General features: G+C 39.2%; 1 protein-coding gene across 1 annotated transcript in view; it reads right to left on the bottom strand.

Annotated features, from left to right (window-relative positions):
* Positions 1–406: 406 nt before the first annotated feature.
* LOC140121260 (protein kinase C delta type-like) overlaps positions 407–15536 on the bottom strand; it is a 120687-nt gene continuing 105557 nt past the window's right edge. The window contains exons 9-10 of the mRNA XM_072140619.1: positions 3300–3482; positions 407–1239 (exon numbers count right to left, since the gene is read on the bottom strand). Coding sequence (XP_071996720.1) covers positions 3425–3482 — 58 coding nt within the window. The 3' untranslated portion in view covers positions 407–1239; positions 3300–3424. The remainder of the gene's footprint in view (positions 1240–3299; positions 3483–15536) is intronic.

Here is a 15536-nt window from a genome sequence, read left to right on the forward strand (position 1 = left end):
CTGTTCTGATCAGGCCGCTTCATTGAACCTTATCACTTTTTGAAATTACAATTATAGATGATAGAGGATTTTTCTAAACCTTTTATAATGCTTTTATTTTAGCCTAATATTGGAAATAAAGCTAACTTTAGATTTTTTTTTGACATTCCTATATTGTTCCTACTCATTCCTGTTCCCATTGCTGGTTCTTGATGTCCAAACCAGTGGCACCTTGGGGTATGCAAAAAGATATAGAGACCAAATAATGTAATGAATGTATACGATCACAATTTTGGAGGTCAGGAAATACTTTACCGCACAAGAAATAATAAAACATATTGAATGAAAAATTTATTTAAAAATATATACAGTAATAATAAAAAAATATCTAATAATAATCAATAAAAAAATAAACTGTGACACATCATAATATTAAGTAAAATATGAATTTATTCTTTTGGCAATAACACAGAATTACATCTACGTATAACATCAGAAAACATTTAAAGGAGGTATATGTGAGTGTAGAACCTGACACCTTACTGCTGATCTACATCCATGTCACGCATAACACATAACCCGTCCTCTGTGCTTGTCTGAGCTGTCCCTCCCAATTAGTGTTACTGGAACCGTGTAAAGATGAGCAAACAGTACATTCATTAGCCTTCAATGCTATTGTCACTGTCCTATACCCTCTCCGGGCCAATCAGTCTCGTAAAAATCCCTGTAGAACATATCAGCCAAAGCTGCCGAGAGAAGAAAAATCCCTGAACATTAAATGCAACTCATGCTGATAAACAGCAGAAATTAATGACTAGACATTTAAAGAATTTACTGAGATGATTCTGCCGTGTGTATTTCATACATGACTGATTATGTTGTGCGTGATCAAATGGCTGCAATCAATACAATAATGCAAAGAGCAACATAAAGACATGCTCCCAAGCAAATTTATCTCATTCTCTTGTTGGGAACAAAAAATGGTACATAATTTAGAAGCTAGGCAGAGGTAGTATTTTCTGAACGAGGCCTAATGACGAGCTCTGGGAAGCCCGTGCGTTCATCCATCTCCCGAGTGAATTGAAGGTCACTGAGCTCTCCGATCACTATTTCCGCAGTAGTGAAGACTTCCAGATTCCCCATAGCATGACCACCGATGGTCTTCCCATCCTTGTCAGACAGAGAGATGTGGAGGTGCGCATCTTCATTTAGTGTCCCTACTAAAGACACTATTTCAAATCTCTCCTTTAAATGTATTATCTGTAAAAAAAAGGGCAACCTTATATACATGATACATATGTAGACATTGAGAAAACACACAGGAAGCCTGGACTACTAGAATTTCCTGAAGTGTGTGAGGGATACATTCAAAGGGCTTGTTTGAGATTGGGCAATGAGTAGAAAAATGGCCAAAAAGCGATGACGCAGATTTTGACTTTTTTCTCGGTTAAAGCATTCACAGTTTAGGATGATAATTTGTAAATTTTAATAGAGAATTTACTAATGGGACACAGGGATACCTAATTTCGGAATTTTCTTGTTTATTCATATGTGAATTCTAGGGAAAGGAGTTTTTTTTACTTGTTTAATATTTTCCAAAGGAATGGGGGCTGAATGCTCATATAGTGTACAGCTATACTAATGACGGGCCTAGAGACTCTGCGTAGCTTCCAGCTGACATGGCAACTGTTTGGAGCACAGCATTTAAAGGGCTTGTCCACTTTCAGCAAATAATTTATATTGTCTGTCTAATGAAGTATACAAAACTCTTCAAATATACTTCATGTTTCAATTCTAAATGGTTGTCATTCAAGAGAAAGCTTCATTGTTTACTTCCTGTGGATAAGGACCAGTCCATGATCATGTGATGTCACACAGGCGCTCTGATTACTCTCTGTGAAACTAAGGAGCGTTGCACCTGTGTGACATCACATGACCATGAACCGGTTTTTATTCACAAGAAGTAAACAATGAAGCTTCCTGTAGAATGACAGCAAGCAGAGATCTAGAAAACCACAAGGAATTGATCTATAGAAGATATATTGGAAAATTGTATATCATTTTCATTAAATTACACAAACAACATCAACTATTTGCTGAAAGTGGGCAACTCTTTTAATGGCAAGTGTAAAATGCATCAAAAACCTGCCATGCATACAGAGGGCTCAGCTCTTGTGCAGCCTCTCCGTGCATCCTTTATGACAACATGACAATTTTCTGGGTAATAAATATTCTCTATTCTCTATTGCACCCTAGGTTTTTTAGTACCAGTGAGAAGTAACACCTGTTATTTCACTAGCTGCTATTAGCTGTCCTGTCATAGCTCAAGAGGATCGAAATGATGCAACTCAGTCAGACACTGACACTGAGCATGTGTGACCATGAACACTAAACACATAAGGTGGACATTCAACACACACCAACAAGGATGGAAATGAATGAAAATTTGTGTACCGCTTAATGAAAACTCTTCATGTTAGGAGTTCCACCATCTGACAGTTCTGGCATTCAAAGAAGACCGGTGATTAAGTACAAAATGCTGAACATAATTTTATTGCCACTATTCCCATCATTCAATTTGATGGGGTTTTTTTTCCTAAATTTGTCCACCTATTCTAAAAATATGGCCCCCGGATGTTTATAGGCGATATTACCTCATACTAGCTAAGGGGGTGATAAGTTTTTATTGAGAGAAACACCCCAAGAAAAAATAATAGGTTAACACCCCCTTGGCAAATATGATATAATTCACATATAAACCTCAGAGGTCCATATACATATTTTAAAGAAATCAACACCAATTTGCTCAGGAGCAACCAATTTAGTTGTCACTTTGGACATGGTGCCCCTAAATAAATAAATGTACATTTTTGTAGGACGCCCTCATATATTCTTCCAGGGAACATGGTGGTATCTTTTTTTTTAAAATCTTCTCTGGATTATTGTTATTCCATACAACCGTCAGAGTTTAGAAGGCACATCTATGCCTAGTAATTGAGACTGTGCTAGGAGAGGTATCTCCTGTGTGACATAAGAAATATCCTACATATTTTACCATTTTAGCATTGCCAATGTGTTTAATTAAAGATTATATCAAATTAAAGATGACAAGATACCTTCAGGGGAAACGCATCTCATTCTCTGCATTACTTGAGAAAGACAGAGCGAACAGATTTCGACAACAGCTTGTAGTTTGGCACCTAAGCCTTATAATTACATAATTAGGAACAGTACACTTCTCTTGAAACACTCCACGGCCATCTTGCTATATCTATGCATGACTTAAACTGAGCCAGTACATCATTGGACCTGTCAGGTACCTCATTGGTATTCTGCGCATCTGAATTAGCCAGTCTAAGTGTTGCTTTGGTGACGCTGCCCACACAAGTAATAACAAACGGCGCTCTTAGCTTCTTCTCCTGCACAAATTTAAACAATGATGTGACTATTTCTTCTCCCGGTCCCAACCGCAGGGCGTAGACTGAGAGAGAGCTCGGTCCTTCCTAAGAGAGACGGAAAAAACAGATAATTGTTTCTGTGTTCCACAGAAGATGGGTTTAACACGGACATATCACAGCGGCTAATTAGATTTCTTTCAACGGCACAATGACATCCTGGCACAGCACTACAGGTTTTCTTATACATTTTCCGTTTTACTCCCATTTAACTATTATACTTTGGATAATATACTGCAGACTCCCTTATTTCAGAAATTCAACAGAAAATTACATATCTGAATACCCCAGCAGTTAAAGGGTGAGAGAGCCTACCTTTCGGGAGATATTTGGAACACGGCCGCCATCTTGAAAACTAACCGAAAATACTGTCTAAAATACTTTGCGCCACTCTTATTAAGGCTTTTAGACCATTTTTTGACACTTTCATGACTAGTACCAGAAAGGGGTTGGGCCTCTAAAAAGGGGACAGAGCTTTCTTAGTAAAAAAATGTAAAAATCAGTGCGCCAAAAGAAATAAGACGGAGTGCCACATTTTGGCACAGACAATAGACCGTCTAATAGATGGTGCAAAGTAGGACTCAACTGTGTTTCACTATTCTAGATTCATTAACAAAGGTTAATACATTGGACTGCATTCATCAACAAAGGTTAATAAATTGGCCCGCAATTATGAAAAGTAGTGCAGCCTGTACTAGGTGCAGTTTGCTTCACTAATGTGCAGAGTGTGACAGATTATTGAATACCGGCAAAGATCTTCATTAATCTGGCGCCTCCTGCACTGCTCAGGAAGTGTGCACCAACTTTTTTTTCGGTGCACTTTTAACATAGAGCGTGCAACACAATTCTGTTGAGTCACAGTAATAAATGTGGCGCACGGTTTAAATAAATGCGGCTCCGGAGCGCCTCTTTAGGTGCAGAATTTTGTGGAGCAGTGGACACAGAGCACACTTATTTGCATATTTCCTAGATTTATTAACAAAGTGGTAAATCTAGTGCAGCAGAAAACAAGTCTTATCAGGAACATTCGATGGGGCTCATTTACTAAGGGTTGTGATGCTGCACTTTCATGGGATTTTGCACCTTTTTTGGGGTTTGCACGGCTTGGACAGGTATTAAACAGGTGTCTGTGCTGGGATTGTGTCGCACACGATTGTTTTCTGTCGCAGATGTGCTGGCTTCCATGCGACACAAATTGGGGGGGAGGGGCGGGCTGTCGGAGGATCCGACTGATTCGGACTGAGCGCCGTATTTAATTTTCAAATGATGTCGCAAGGCATGCACCACGAAGAAGAAGGTGAACTCCGCTGGACCTGAGCGGGGATGCAATACATGCAGGATATTAGGCGCATGATTTTAGTGAATCGCGGCACAGTGCATTCTCAGCTATTTGGCGTGTTGTCCATGGTGCTGAACACAGAGCATACAGAGCATGAGAGTCATTGGGAGATATTTATCAGGACTTCTGGTGTAGGTGCCCTGAAATAATCGCAAATGCTAGCATATTGCTAACACTTGTGACTATTTTTCCCTTGCACCACACCCCCGTCGGGGGGGGGGGCATGGAGGGAAATGAGGGGGGGGGGGCGAGGCCGGCGAGAGAATAGGTGCAGTGGGGCAGTGGGCTGGTGAGGGGCGTTCCTTTACTGTGCCAATGTACTTGCTGCAGCCAGAGACTTCTAAAACCCTCTTGATATATCCTGCTGCGCTCGAGGGTCAGTGGGGCTATCATATGCCGATGCACAGCAGAAACTGCAGAAATTAATTTCTGATTAAGTTTATTTGATTTAGTTTACAGATGATGACCATGTTCTGAACAAAGCCTAAAAGATAGGCCCCTCACCCATTATTTGCTGGGGTATTTAGATATGTCATTTACCCTTTTGTTTCCAAAAGTGTGTCCTGGGACTTACCTTAGTTATACAATTTTCCAATAGACTTTCTGTATCAATTCCTCACAGTTTTCTAGATCTCTGTATGCTGTCATTGTATAGTAAGCTTCTATAGTTACTTCCACTAGATAGAAACCCGTCCATGGTCATGTGATGTTACACAGGTGCACAAGCCATTAGTATCACAGAGAGCAATCAGAGCTGTGATAATAACAGTAGGTGCACCTGCGTTACGTCACAAGACTGTGAATGGTTTTCTGTCCACTAGAAGTAACCATAGAAGCTAGAAAACATTGAGGAATTGATATAGAGAGTATACTGGAAACTATAACTTTTAAGTACACAAACAATATAAATTTTTTGCTGAAAGTGGACAACCCCTTTTAGATGTTGCCTACAATTGTCAAGTCTTAACAGATATTTAATAGAATAGCTTAAGGAAGGGGAGCTTCATCCTGCTCAGGACCCTCCTCTATAACGCAGAGGTGATAGCTGCTAACATACTCCAGTATGCTTTGGTCATCAGTGTCAGGATCTCTAACATTTCAACTGTTGGACCGAATTTTCTACATATGCTGTTTTATAGCATTTATAGCATTTTATACAATTTTGGAGATTAGGATATAAACTTTGAACTATTTTTCATGAGCTGGCTTTTGTTGGCGCTAGAATACTGGGCAACTGTTCCCAGATATATATGAAGATCAGTGAGGCTCAGACTACAAATGGTACCAGTCAGCTCAAACTTGTATGGTGGATAGTAGTATGATGAGTAGTAGTATGATGAGTAGTAGTATGATGGGTAGTGGTATGATGGGTAGTGGTATGATGGGTGGTAGCATGATGAGTAGTAGTAGCATGATGAGTAGTAGTAGCATGATGAGTAGTAGTAGCATGATGAGTAGCAGCATGATGAGTAGCAGTATGATGAGTGGTAGCATGATGAGTAGTAGCATGATGAGTAGTAGTATGATGAGTAGTAGTATGATGAGTAGTAGCATGATGAGTAGTAGCATGATGAGTAGCAGTATGATGAGTGGTAGTATAATGAGTAGAGTAGTATTATGAGTAGTAGCCTGATGAGTAGCAGTATGATGAGTAGTAGTATGATAATACCTTTTAAACAGGAGAAATGTGGTATTGCACTGTAAAAGCAGTTCACCAATATTATATGTGTAAATAGGATGTAAAGAAGCTCTGTCTGCTGGATAGACTCAGAGGATCTACCAGAATTTTCATCCAGTTTTTACAAATGACATAACTAAAGATCAAATGGTCAAGCATAGTGGCCAAATTAAAAAAAAGCTATTTATTTCTCAGCATGTAAATAAATAGTTATAAATAATAAAGACAACAATAATTCTATTTGTCACTGATACTGTTTACTTTTATAAATATAAATAATCCGTACATGAGCAGTAGCAATTTCTGTGCGCCTTTTATACATCCCGGGCTATAAGCTATTACTAATATCCAAGTTTAACATCTGGAAAAAAGCCGACCTTAGAAGCAGCAGTCTACTAATCCAACTGTAGAACACTAAAATCCATTCCGCCAGATAAAAAAAAACAAGTAAAATTATTTTTTATTTAAGAAAAAAAAAAAGAGGCTGAGCAGGCTGCATCTGCCAGATAACTATAATATCTTATAAGAAATGGCAACCAGGGGAAGGAGCTGTTTAGGATGTAATTAGATATGCGATAAGAATCAAAATAAATCTATATGAACAGTTTGAAAAAAGCTATGCAGATAAGATAAGCTTTTAGCATTAAGTTTTACTACTGTAGTGTTAACGCTGGGCTATGCTAGCAGATCCGCCAATGAGCTGCCCCCCTGGGAGACGGGGAATAAGTGTTGACTCATCTGTTCCCTACTGAGACTTTAAATTCTACCAACTTAATTTCTCTGGATGTCGCTACTTTTGTAGCCTGAAGAATCCCATTTTTTCTCTTCTGGTGCTACCCTTGGTCCTGAAAATTAAAACTTGATAGGAAAAGCTGATTCCTTAAGGAAGTATTAATAGTGTTTGAGGAAGACTTTTATGGTGACCTATTAAATGTGGGATTTTATGATAGCGACGCCATCCAAAAATGTAATATATTATACACTGTATTATTGGGTTCCATTTTTTATATGGTAGAAGTGACTTCATTATTATAATTCATTGTGGTATTAGACATGAGAGGCTGGAAGCAGCTAAAATATATGTAGATGTGGAAATAGGACTGGTCTGGATAAGGGATCTCTCAAAGCTCAGTCAGTCAGGGAATGTTTTTAATAGGTAACCAAAAATGATCCCTAATCTACATGGACTCTGATGACAGGGTTTTGCAAATGATGGTTAATGAGGTTAGGCCTACGTTTCTACCAGGGATCTGTTCCACTATGACTGCCTCCAGTCTAGAACATGAAATGTATAATGATCATTTTGTTCTCCTTAATGTACAGAGAATAATAATAATAACGAGGGGAGGGGGTAACAATAACGAGGTAAAACAAAAAAATATATATACAGTAAAATAAAACACAAACAAGTAAAATAAAACATTATGTGACACCACTGATTTTCTCATTCCTTAAGGCCAAGGCAAATCGGCCAAGGCAAGTTATCGCTTAGTCATTGGGATCCCAATTGGGTTATTTTATAGATACCTATAGGGGAGAAGAAAATTATTTGGAGAACCTTTTTGAAGGCAATTTTTGGTGAATATTTGGTTGATTATAAAACTTGAGGGTGGGCTGAAAGTTTATATTGTAGTGTGAACTTTCTTTCTAAAAATTAAACAATCTAAAAAATCACCATAAACTATTTATTTGTAAAATAAAATTAGTATAGTAGAAATAAATGCCTAATTGACTATATAGTTGAGTAGTAAAAATCATGGAAAAGTTTTTTTATACCTAGTGGCAGGAAGGCAACTGGCAAATCGTCCACAGATTTGCTGGGAATGATTTCCCACATGTAGAATAGATTGTGGTTTCTCTATAAAGATAGATAAATTATTGACCCAAGTTGCAGATTCATTATTGATGGAGCGTTAATCCATTACCTTTGGCTTTGCACTGACTTCTAAATGTAACCCGGTTAGTAGATATCCCCATGCATAGTGATTTCATTTCCATGCACCTGCCCCACAGACAGTGTCAAGTTACTTGTCTAAATCCCCAGAATGGAAATAAAATAGGGTCTATGTAACACTGTCCTTTACACCAGACTTGTTAATGCATTACTCTGTATTTCCACAAATGCTTAATATGGAGGAGAACATTTACCAAGGGATAGATATGAATATTTGAGAGACAGCTATACAGATCACTCATTCTGGCATTCACGCAAAATAAATCTCAGTGTAACCTCAGTACTGGATAAGAATATGTACATATAAAGTAGAATTTTCCATATAAATAATGCAGATTAAATAATACAACTATGATTCCCATGAATAATAGATGGTTAATGCAGTCACACAAAATGGGCAGTAAAGCAAGATTGTGCTGAAAGTGACTAATATCCAATCATACATGTGACAAAAAAAAAAGCGCCGACATCCAAGCATAAAAATTGTCAGCAGAACATTAAACAACTAATATCTGAAAAATCAGCATAGAAAGACATACGTATGGGATTTCTGTGGCTGTGAGTGCATCTATGCATTACTTGATATTAAAAAAATCTGACGTTTAGCTGGGGCTTTACAAATTACAGGTACTAAGCGTAAATCATCTCTCTTCTTCATTTACCCTGGCTGTGTGTACAAAATCAGAAAAAGACCCTCTGTATTGACTGTGTCATGTTACATATTTCATATTGCATTTAATTAAAGGAAAATATCAATATCCAGTCTTTGACAACCACTTTCAGGTATCTTTATGTTATAGGGGTTATAAATAGTTTGATGCTTAGAGGGCAACAGTGGGATCTGATTACTGGGACCCCCACTGATCATGAGAACAGATTTCCACAGATCACAAGCTGCAGGTTGAGTCTGTCCATCCACTCCATACAATACTATGGGAGCACGGGAACTGCCAAGCAGTGTCATTTATTTTCTATGAAAGAGCTGGAGAAAGTGCCAAGCGCTGTGCTCAGACCTTCCCAAAGTATTCCTCACTTGGAGAGAATGGGACCCCTGTTGAGTGGTCAGTTGGGATCTCAGAATTGGGGATAATAATAAGGTTTTACAATCCCTTCCCCATGCTTTAAACTGCAGCTCTGATGCAAAGGTGGCAGTCATACTTTACTTCTAGCTAACCTGTATGTGATGGATTAAATTAACATGGACATTGGTGGGTGCAATAGAGGCCCTTACAGTGTTTCTTGATAATAGAGATCAGTACTATAAAAATTACATTATAGTTTGGAAGTCTAACACCAACTTTGCATTGGCACTAACTTGAAGTAACACCTCTGGGAATAGTGTCAGACTAAGGGCACATTCACATGGCCGTCTGCGGGGACGTACATGCGGCCGCATGTACGTCCCCATAGACGGCAATAGCGGCACCGGGCAGATGCGGTGCCACACATGTGTGGCACCAATCCGGCCCGTACACCGCAAAAAGATAGAGCATGCTCTATCTTTTGGCGTGTGTGCGGCCGTGCGCCGCTATTCTCTATGGAGGGAGGGGGGGCCGCCTCCTCCTCCTCTCCAGCACACGGCGGGCATACCGCTGTGTGAATGTACCCTAAGGCTGCTCATACATCTGTACACTAAACTAACTTTTTAATTAAAGTTATTCCTATCTCTACCTTTGATAGTCCTTGTTTCCACCTCCCAATTTTTCTTGTCTTGGCTTCCACATGAGTGATTCCTTTTCCTGTCTAGTTTCTTTTTTGGTTTGTTTCTTCTCCTGTTTGCCTGGTGTGTAGGATGAAACTTAAAAAAAAAAGTTGCTCATCTATGCGCAAAAAAGTTGGTTGTTCTTTCAGCCAAGTTTGCCAGCTGAGACTAGACAAGGTTTTGCGCAGCGACTAAAAATGTGACTAACAAGTTCCAAAACATCTGGATAAAAAGTTAGATAAAAAGGGAGTCCTGCTTGGACTTATGCACAAGTTGAAGTGCACAAAGTTGTAAAAAAAAATGTGCAAACTTCCCATTCGTCAAAAATTTCAACCTTCTAAATCTAAGATACTCAGCAAAATATAAGATAGTCCCCCTTAACCCCTTAACGACTTGGCCTTTTTTAGTTTTTTCACTTCCATTTTTCACTCACCAACTTCAAAAATCTATAACTTTTTTATTTTTCCACATAAAGAGCTGTGTTATGGCTTATTTTCTGCGTAACAAATTGCACTTCATAGTGACGGTATTTAATATTCTATGGCGTGTACTGGGAAGCGGGAAAAAAATTCCAAATGCAGTGAAAATGGTGAAAAACCACATTTGTGACGTTTTCTTGTGGGTTTGGATTTTACAGCTTTCACTCTGCGTCCCAAATGACATGTCTACTTTATTCTTTGGGTCAGTACGATCATGTGGATACCAAATTTGTATAGGTTTTATAATGTTTTCATACATTTAAAAAAATTAAAACCTCCTGTACAAAATATTTTTTTTTTATTTTGCCATCTTCTGGGGCCAATAACTTTTTCATACTTTGGTGTACGGAGCTGTGGATAGTGTCATTTTTTTGCGAATTTTGATGGTGTTTTCATTACTATAATTTTTGGGACTGTGCGACCTTTTGATCACTTTTTATTAACTTTTTTATATTTTTCAAAATGGCAAAAAAATGCCATTTTCAACTTTGGATGCTATTTTCCGTTACGGGGTTAAACGTAGTGAAAAAACATTAACATATTTTGATAGATCGGGCATTTTCAGACGCGGCGATACCTAATGTGTTTATGATTTTTTACTGTTTATTTATTTTTATATCAGTTCTAGGGAAAGGGGGGTGATTTGAATTTTTAGGTTTTTTTATTATAATTTTTTTTTATTTTTACTTTTACTATTTTTCACACTCCCTAGGGTACTCTAACCCTAGGTAGTCTGATCGATCCTATCATATACTGCCATACTACAGTATGGCAGTATATGTGGATTTTACTCCCCATGCATTACAATGTGCAATTAGCAGCGATCCACGGCAAGATGGCGGCGCCCATGCGGCGCTATCTCTTTGAAGCCGCCGGCAGCATTGTCGGCGGCGATCGAGGTGAAAACACCCGCGATCGGTGCTAGCACCGATCGCGGGTGTTACCGGTAAGCCTTTGCTGCAATATGCAGCAAAGACTTACCGGCTATGGAGAGGGCTCGGCCCGCAAGCCCTCTCCGTGCAGCGGGACCCGGCGCGCGCCGTACTAGTACAGCGCGTCGGGAAGGGGTTAATGTCAAAGATCAATTAATTTTTATATATTGCAATCATTTTACTTATTGGCACCCATGTTATGTGACGTTCACTAACAGTGCACCATCATCACCACTGTGTCTGGTATTGCAGCTTAGCCCCATTTATTAAAGCACCAGTTAAACTGGTGATGGAAAATGGGAATCAAATTGTCCACATGGGGAGAGAAAAAGAACTGGACCGCACATCCACACATCACACAATGATCTACTGCCGCTAGGCTACATTATATAACCAACTCGAGGTTCTTAGTTACATTTTGATCAAATTGTATAAGCCCACCAACCACTTCACGGTGACATCGTTGTAGTGGCTCCCTACACTATTGTGTGTGGCGTCACATGGCATACACCGCCGCCGCAGCAATAGCGTAGCGACCCACTACAACGAGGTCGCCGTGATTAAAATGTAGCTAAGAACCTTGAGTTGGTTATATAATGTAGCCTAGCGGCAGTAGATCAATGTGTGATGTGTGGATGTGCGGTCCAGTTCTTTTTCTCTCCCCATGTTGGGAATCAAATTGTGCCTTATCTTTTTACAGGGAACCTTTAGTCATGTCCCATGAACAACACTTATCCCCTATCCACAAATAAGGCAATAATGCCTGATCAATAGGAGGTTTCATCAATCACAGGATCTAAATGGTTTTGCAGTTGGTCACTTCCACCGCTCCTCCATTCATTGTCTATGGTCTGTTGAAGATAGCTGGTGGTGCTCAGTTATGCTAGAGAACCCAAAGAAGATCAATAGAGCTACGATGGACATGGACATGCACGAATAGGAGACGCATTCAAACCCATTATCCCCATGCCACTAGCAAACGTGCTTCTCATAATACAAGTAATCTGTCCATTGTTCTGAGAACCCCAGCAGATAAGCATGCCTTGATCTTCACAGCAGTGTGCTTGGCTACTTATCAGGTCACAATGGCTATTGTTGGAGGTATGAAAATTTGTATGCCGTTTTCATAATATGCTTTTAAATAAAAATCTTCTTATGGAGTTGCTATATCCCAAAATGTGCACTGAGCTCATCCATGCTTACTTGGTGGTTGTGGCTCTAGTTTACTATTTCATTTTTCAGGGACAGCCAGGTGACTTGGTAAGCAGGGCCGGATCATAGGGGGGCGCACGGGGCGCGAGCCCCGGGGCCCCCACCACTATGCTCTTAAAGGGGCCTCCACCAAATGTGGGCGATTCGAACGGTCAAATGACCGCCCGATTCACCCACTGTGTATTTGGGTCCGGGCTTACTACCGCACTACCGGGGCATACTAACACTTAATGCTATGGCAGAGCCAGGGAACAATAAGTTCCCTGCTCTGCCATTTGACGATCCGTGTAAAATCAAGATGGCGGCGCCCTGTGTTCACGGCGGCGACGCCGTGTGTGACGTCACGGCGCCGACGCCGTGTGTGATGTCACTGCGCCGGCTGCTAGCAGGGCGCCGCCATCTTGGTACACCTCTGAAGATAACCGCGAGGGAAGAAGACGAGGACGGCGCGCATCGGGGGAACGGAGGAAGGTGATGTACAATTTTATTTATAAAATAAACTGTATATAACTGTATATAGTTATCATTGGTGGGGTATATAGTTAGTTATTATAAAAGGTGTTATGTATATAGTTATTATTGGGGGGAATATAGTTAGTTATTATAGGAGGTGTATATAGTTATTATAGGAGGAGTATATAGTTATTATAGGGTGGTGTATATAGTTATAGGAGGTGTATATAGTTATTATAGGGTGGTGTATATAGTTATAGGGGGTAGATAGTTATTATAGGAGGTGTTGTGTATATAGTTATAATAGGGGAACTGTATATTGTTAGTTATTATAGGGTGGTGTATATAGTTATTATAGGGTGGTGTATATAGTTATTATAGGGGGGTGCATATAGTTATTATAGGGTGGTGTATATAGTTATTATAGGGGGGTGCATATAGTTATTATAGGGTGGTGTATATAGGTATTATAGGGTGGTGTATATAGGTATTATAGGGTGGTGCATATAGTTATTATAGGGTGGTGCATATAGTTATTATAGGGTGGTGTATATAGGTATTATAGGGTGGTGTATATAGTTATTATAGGGGGTATATAGTTATTATAGGGAGTAAATAGTTATTATAGGAGGTGTTTTGTATATAGTTATTATAGGGGTGCATATAGTTATGGGGGTATATAGTTAGTTATTATAGGAGGTGTTGTGTATATAGTTATAATAGGGGAACTGTATATAGTTAGTTATTATAGGGTGGTGTATATAGTTATTATAGGGTGGTGTATATAGTTATTATAGGGAGTAGATAGTTATTATAGGAGGTGTGGTGTATATAGTTATAATAGGGGAACTGTATATAGTTAGTTATTATAGGGTGGTGTTTATAGTTATTATAGGGTGGTGTATATAGTTATTATAGGGTGGTGTATATAGTTATTATAGGGAGTAGATAGTTATTATAGGAGGTGTTGTGTATATAGTTATTATAGGGGTGCATATAGTTATGGGGGTATATAGTTAGTTATTATAGGAGGTGTTGTGTATATAGCTATAATAGGGGAACTGTATATAGTTAGTTATTATAGGGTGGTGTATATAGTTATTATAAGGGGTGCATATAGTTATTATAAGGGGGTGCATATAATTATTATGGGGGTATATAGTTAGTTATAGGAGGTGTTGTGTATATAGTTATAATAGGGGAACTATATATAGTTAGTTATTATAGGAGGTGTTGTGTATATAGTTATTTTAGGGGGGTGCATATAGTTATTATACGGGGTATATAGTTATTATAGGGGGTGCATATAGTTATTATGGGGTATATTGTTATATGAGGTGTTGTGTATATAGTTATAATAGGGGAACTGTATATAGTTAGTTATTATAGAGTGGTGTATATAGTTATAATAGGGGAACTGTATATAGTTAGTTATTATAGGGGGTGCATATAGTTATTATGGGGGGTATATAGTTATAATAGGGAACTGTATATAGTTAGTTATTATAGGAGGTGTTTATAGTTATTATGGGGTCTGTATATAGTTTTTATGGGGGGACTTTATATAGTTAATGCTGGGGGTGCATATAGTGATTACTAGGGGCTGTGTATAGTTATTGTTAGGGGGTTTGTATATAGTGATTGCTGGGGGAGCTGTATATAGTGATTGTTAGGGGGTTGTATATAGTGGTTGCTGAGGGAGCTGTATACAGTGATTGCCGGGAGATGTATATAGTGATTGCTGGGGAAGCTGTATATAGTGATTGCTGGGGAAGCTGTATACAGTGATTGCTGGGGAGCTGTATATAGTGATTACTGGGGGCTGTATATACTGATTGCTGGGGGAGATGTATACAGGGATTACTGGGGGCTGTATATATAGATTACTGGGAGCTGTATACAATGATTGCTGGGGTGCTTTATATAGTGATTACAGGGGGGCTGTATATAGTGGTTGCTGGGGGAGCTGTATATAGTGATTACTGGGGGAGCTGTATATAGTGGTTGCTGGGGAAGCTGTATATAGTGATTGCTGGGGAACTGTATTTAGTGATTGCTGGGGAACTGTATTTAGTGATTGCTGGGGAGCTGTATACAGTGATTGCTGGGGAGCTGTATATAGTGATTACTGGGGGAGCTGTATACAGTGATTGCTGGGGGAGCTGTATGCAGTGATTGCTGGGGGAGCTGTATATATTGATTGCTGGGGGAGCTGTATACAGTGGTTGCTGGGGGAGATGTATATAGTGATTGCTGGGGGAGCTGTATATAGTGATTACTGGAAGCTGTATACAGTGATTGCTGGGGGAGCTGTATACAGTGATTGCTGGGGGAGCTGTATATAGTGATTGCT

This window comes from Engystomops pustulosus, chromosome 3 (assembly GCF_040894005.1).
Source record: "Engystomops pustulosus chromosome 3, aEngPut4.maternal, whole genome shotgun sequence".
In the NCBI taxonomy this organism is placed as follows: Eukaryota; Metazoa; Chordata; class Amphibia; order Anura; family Leptodactylidae; genus Engystomops; species Engystomops pustulosus.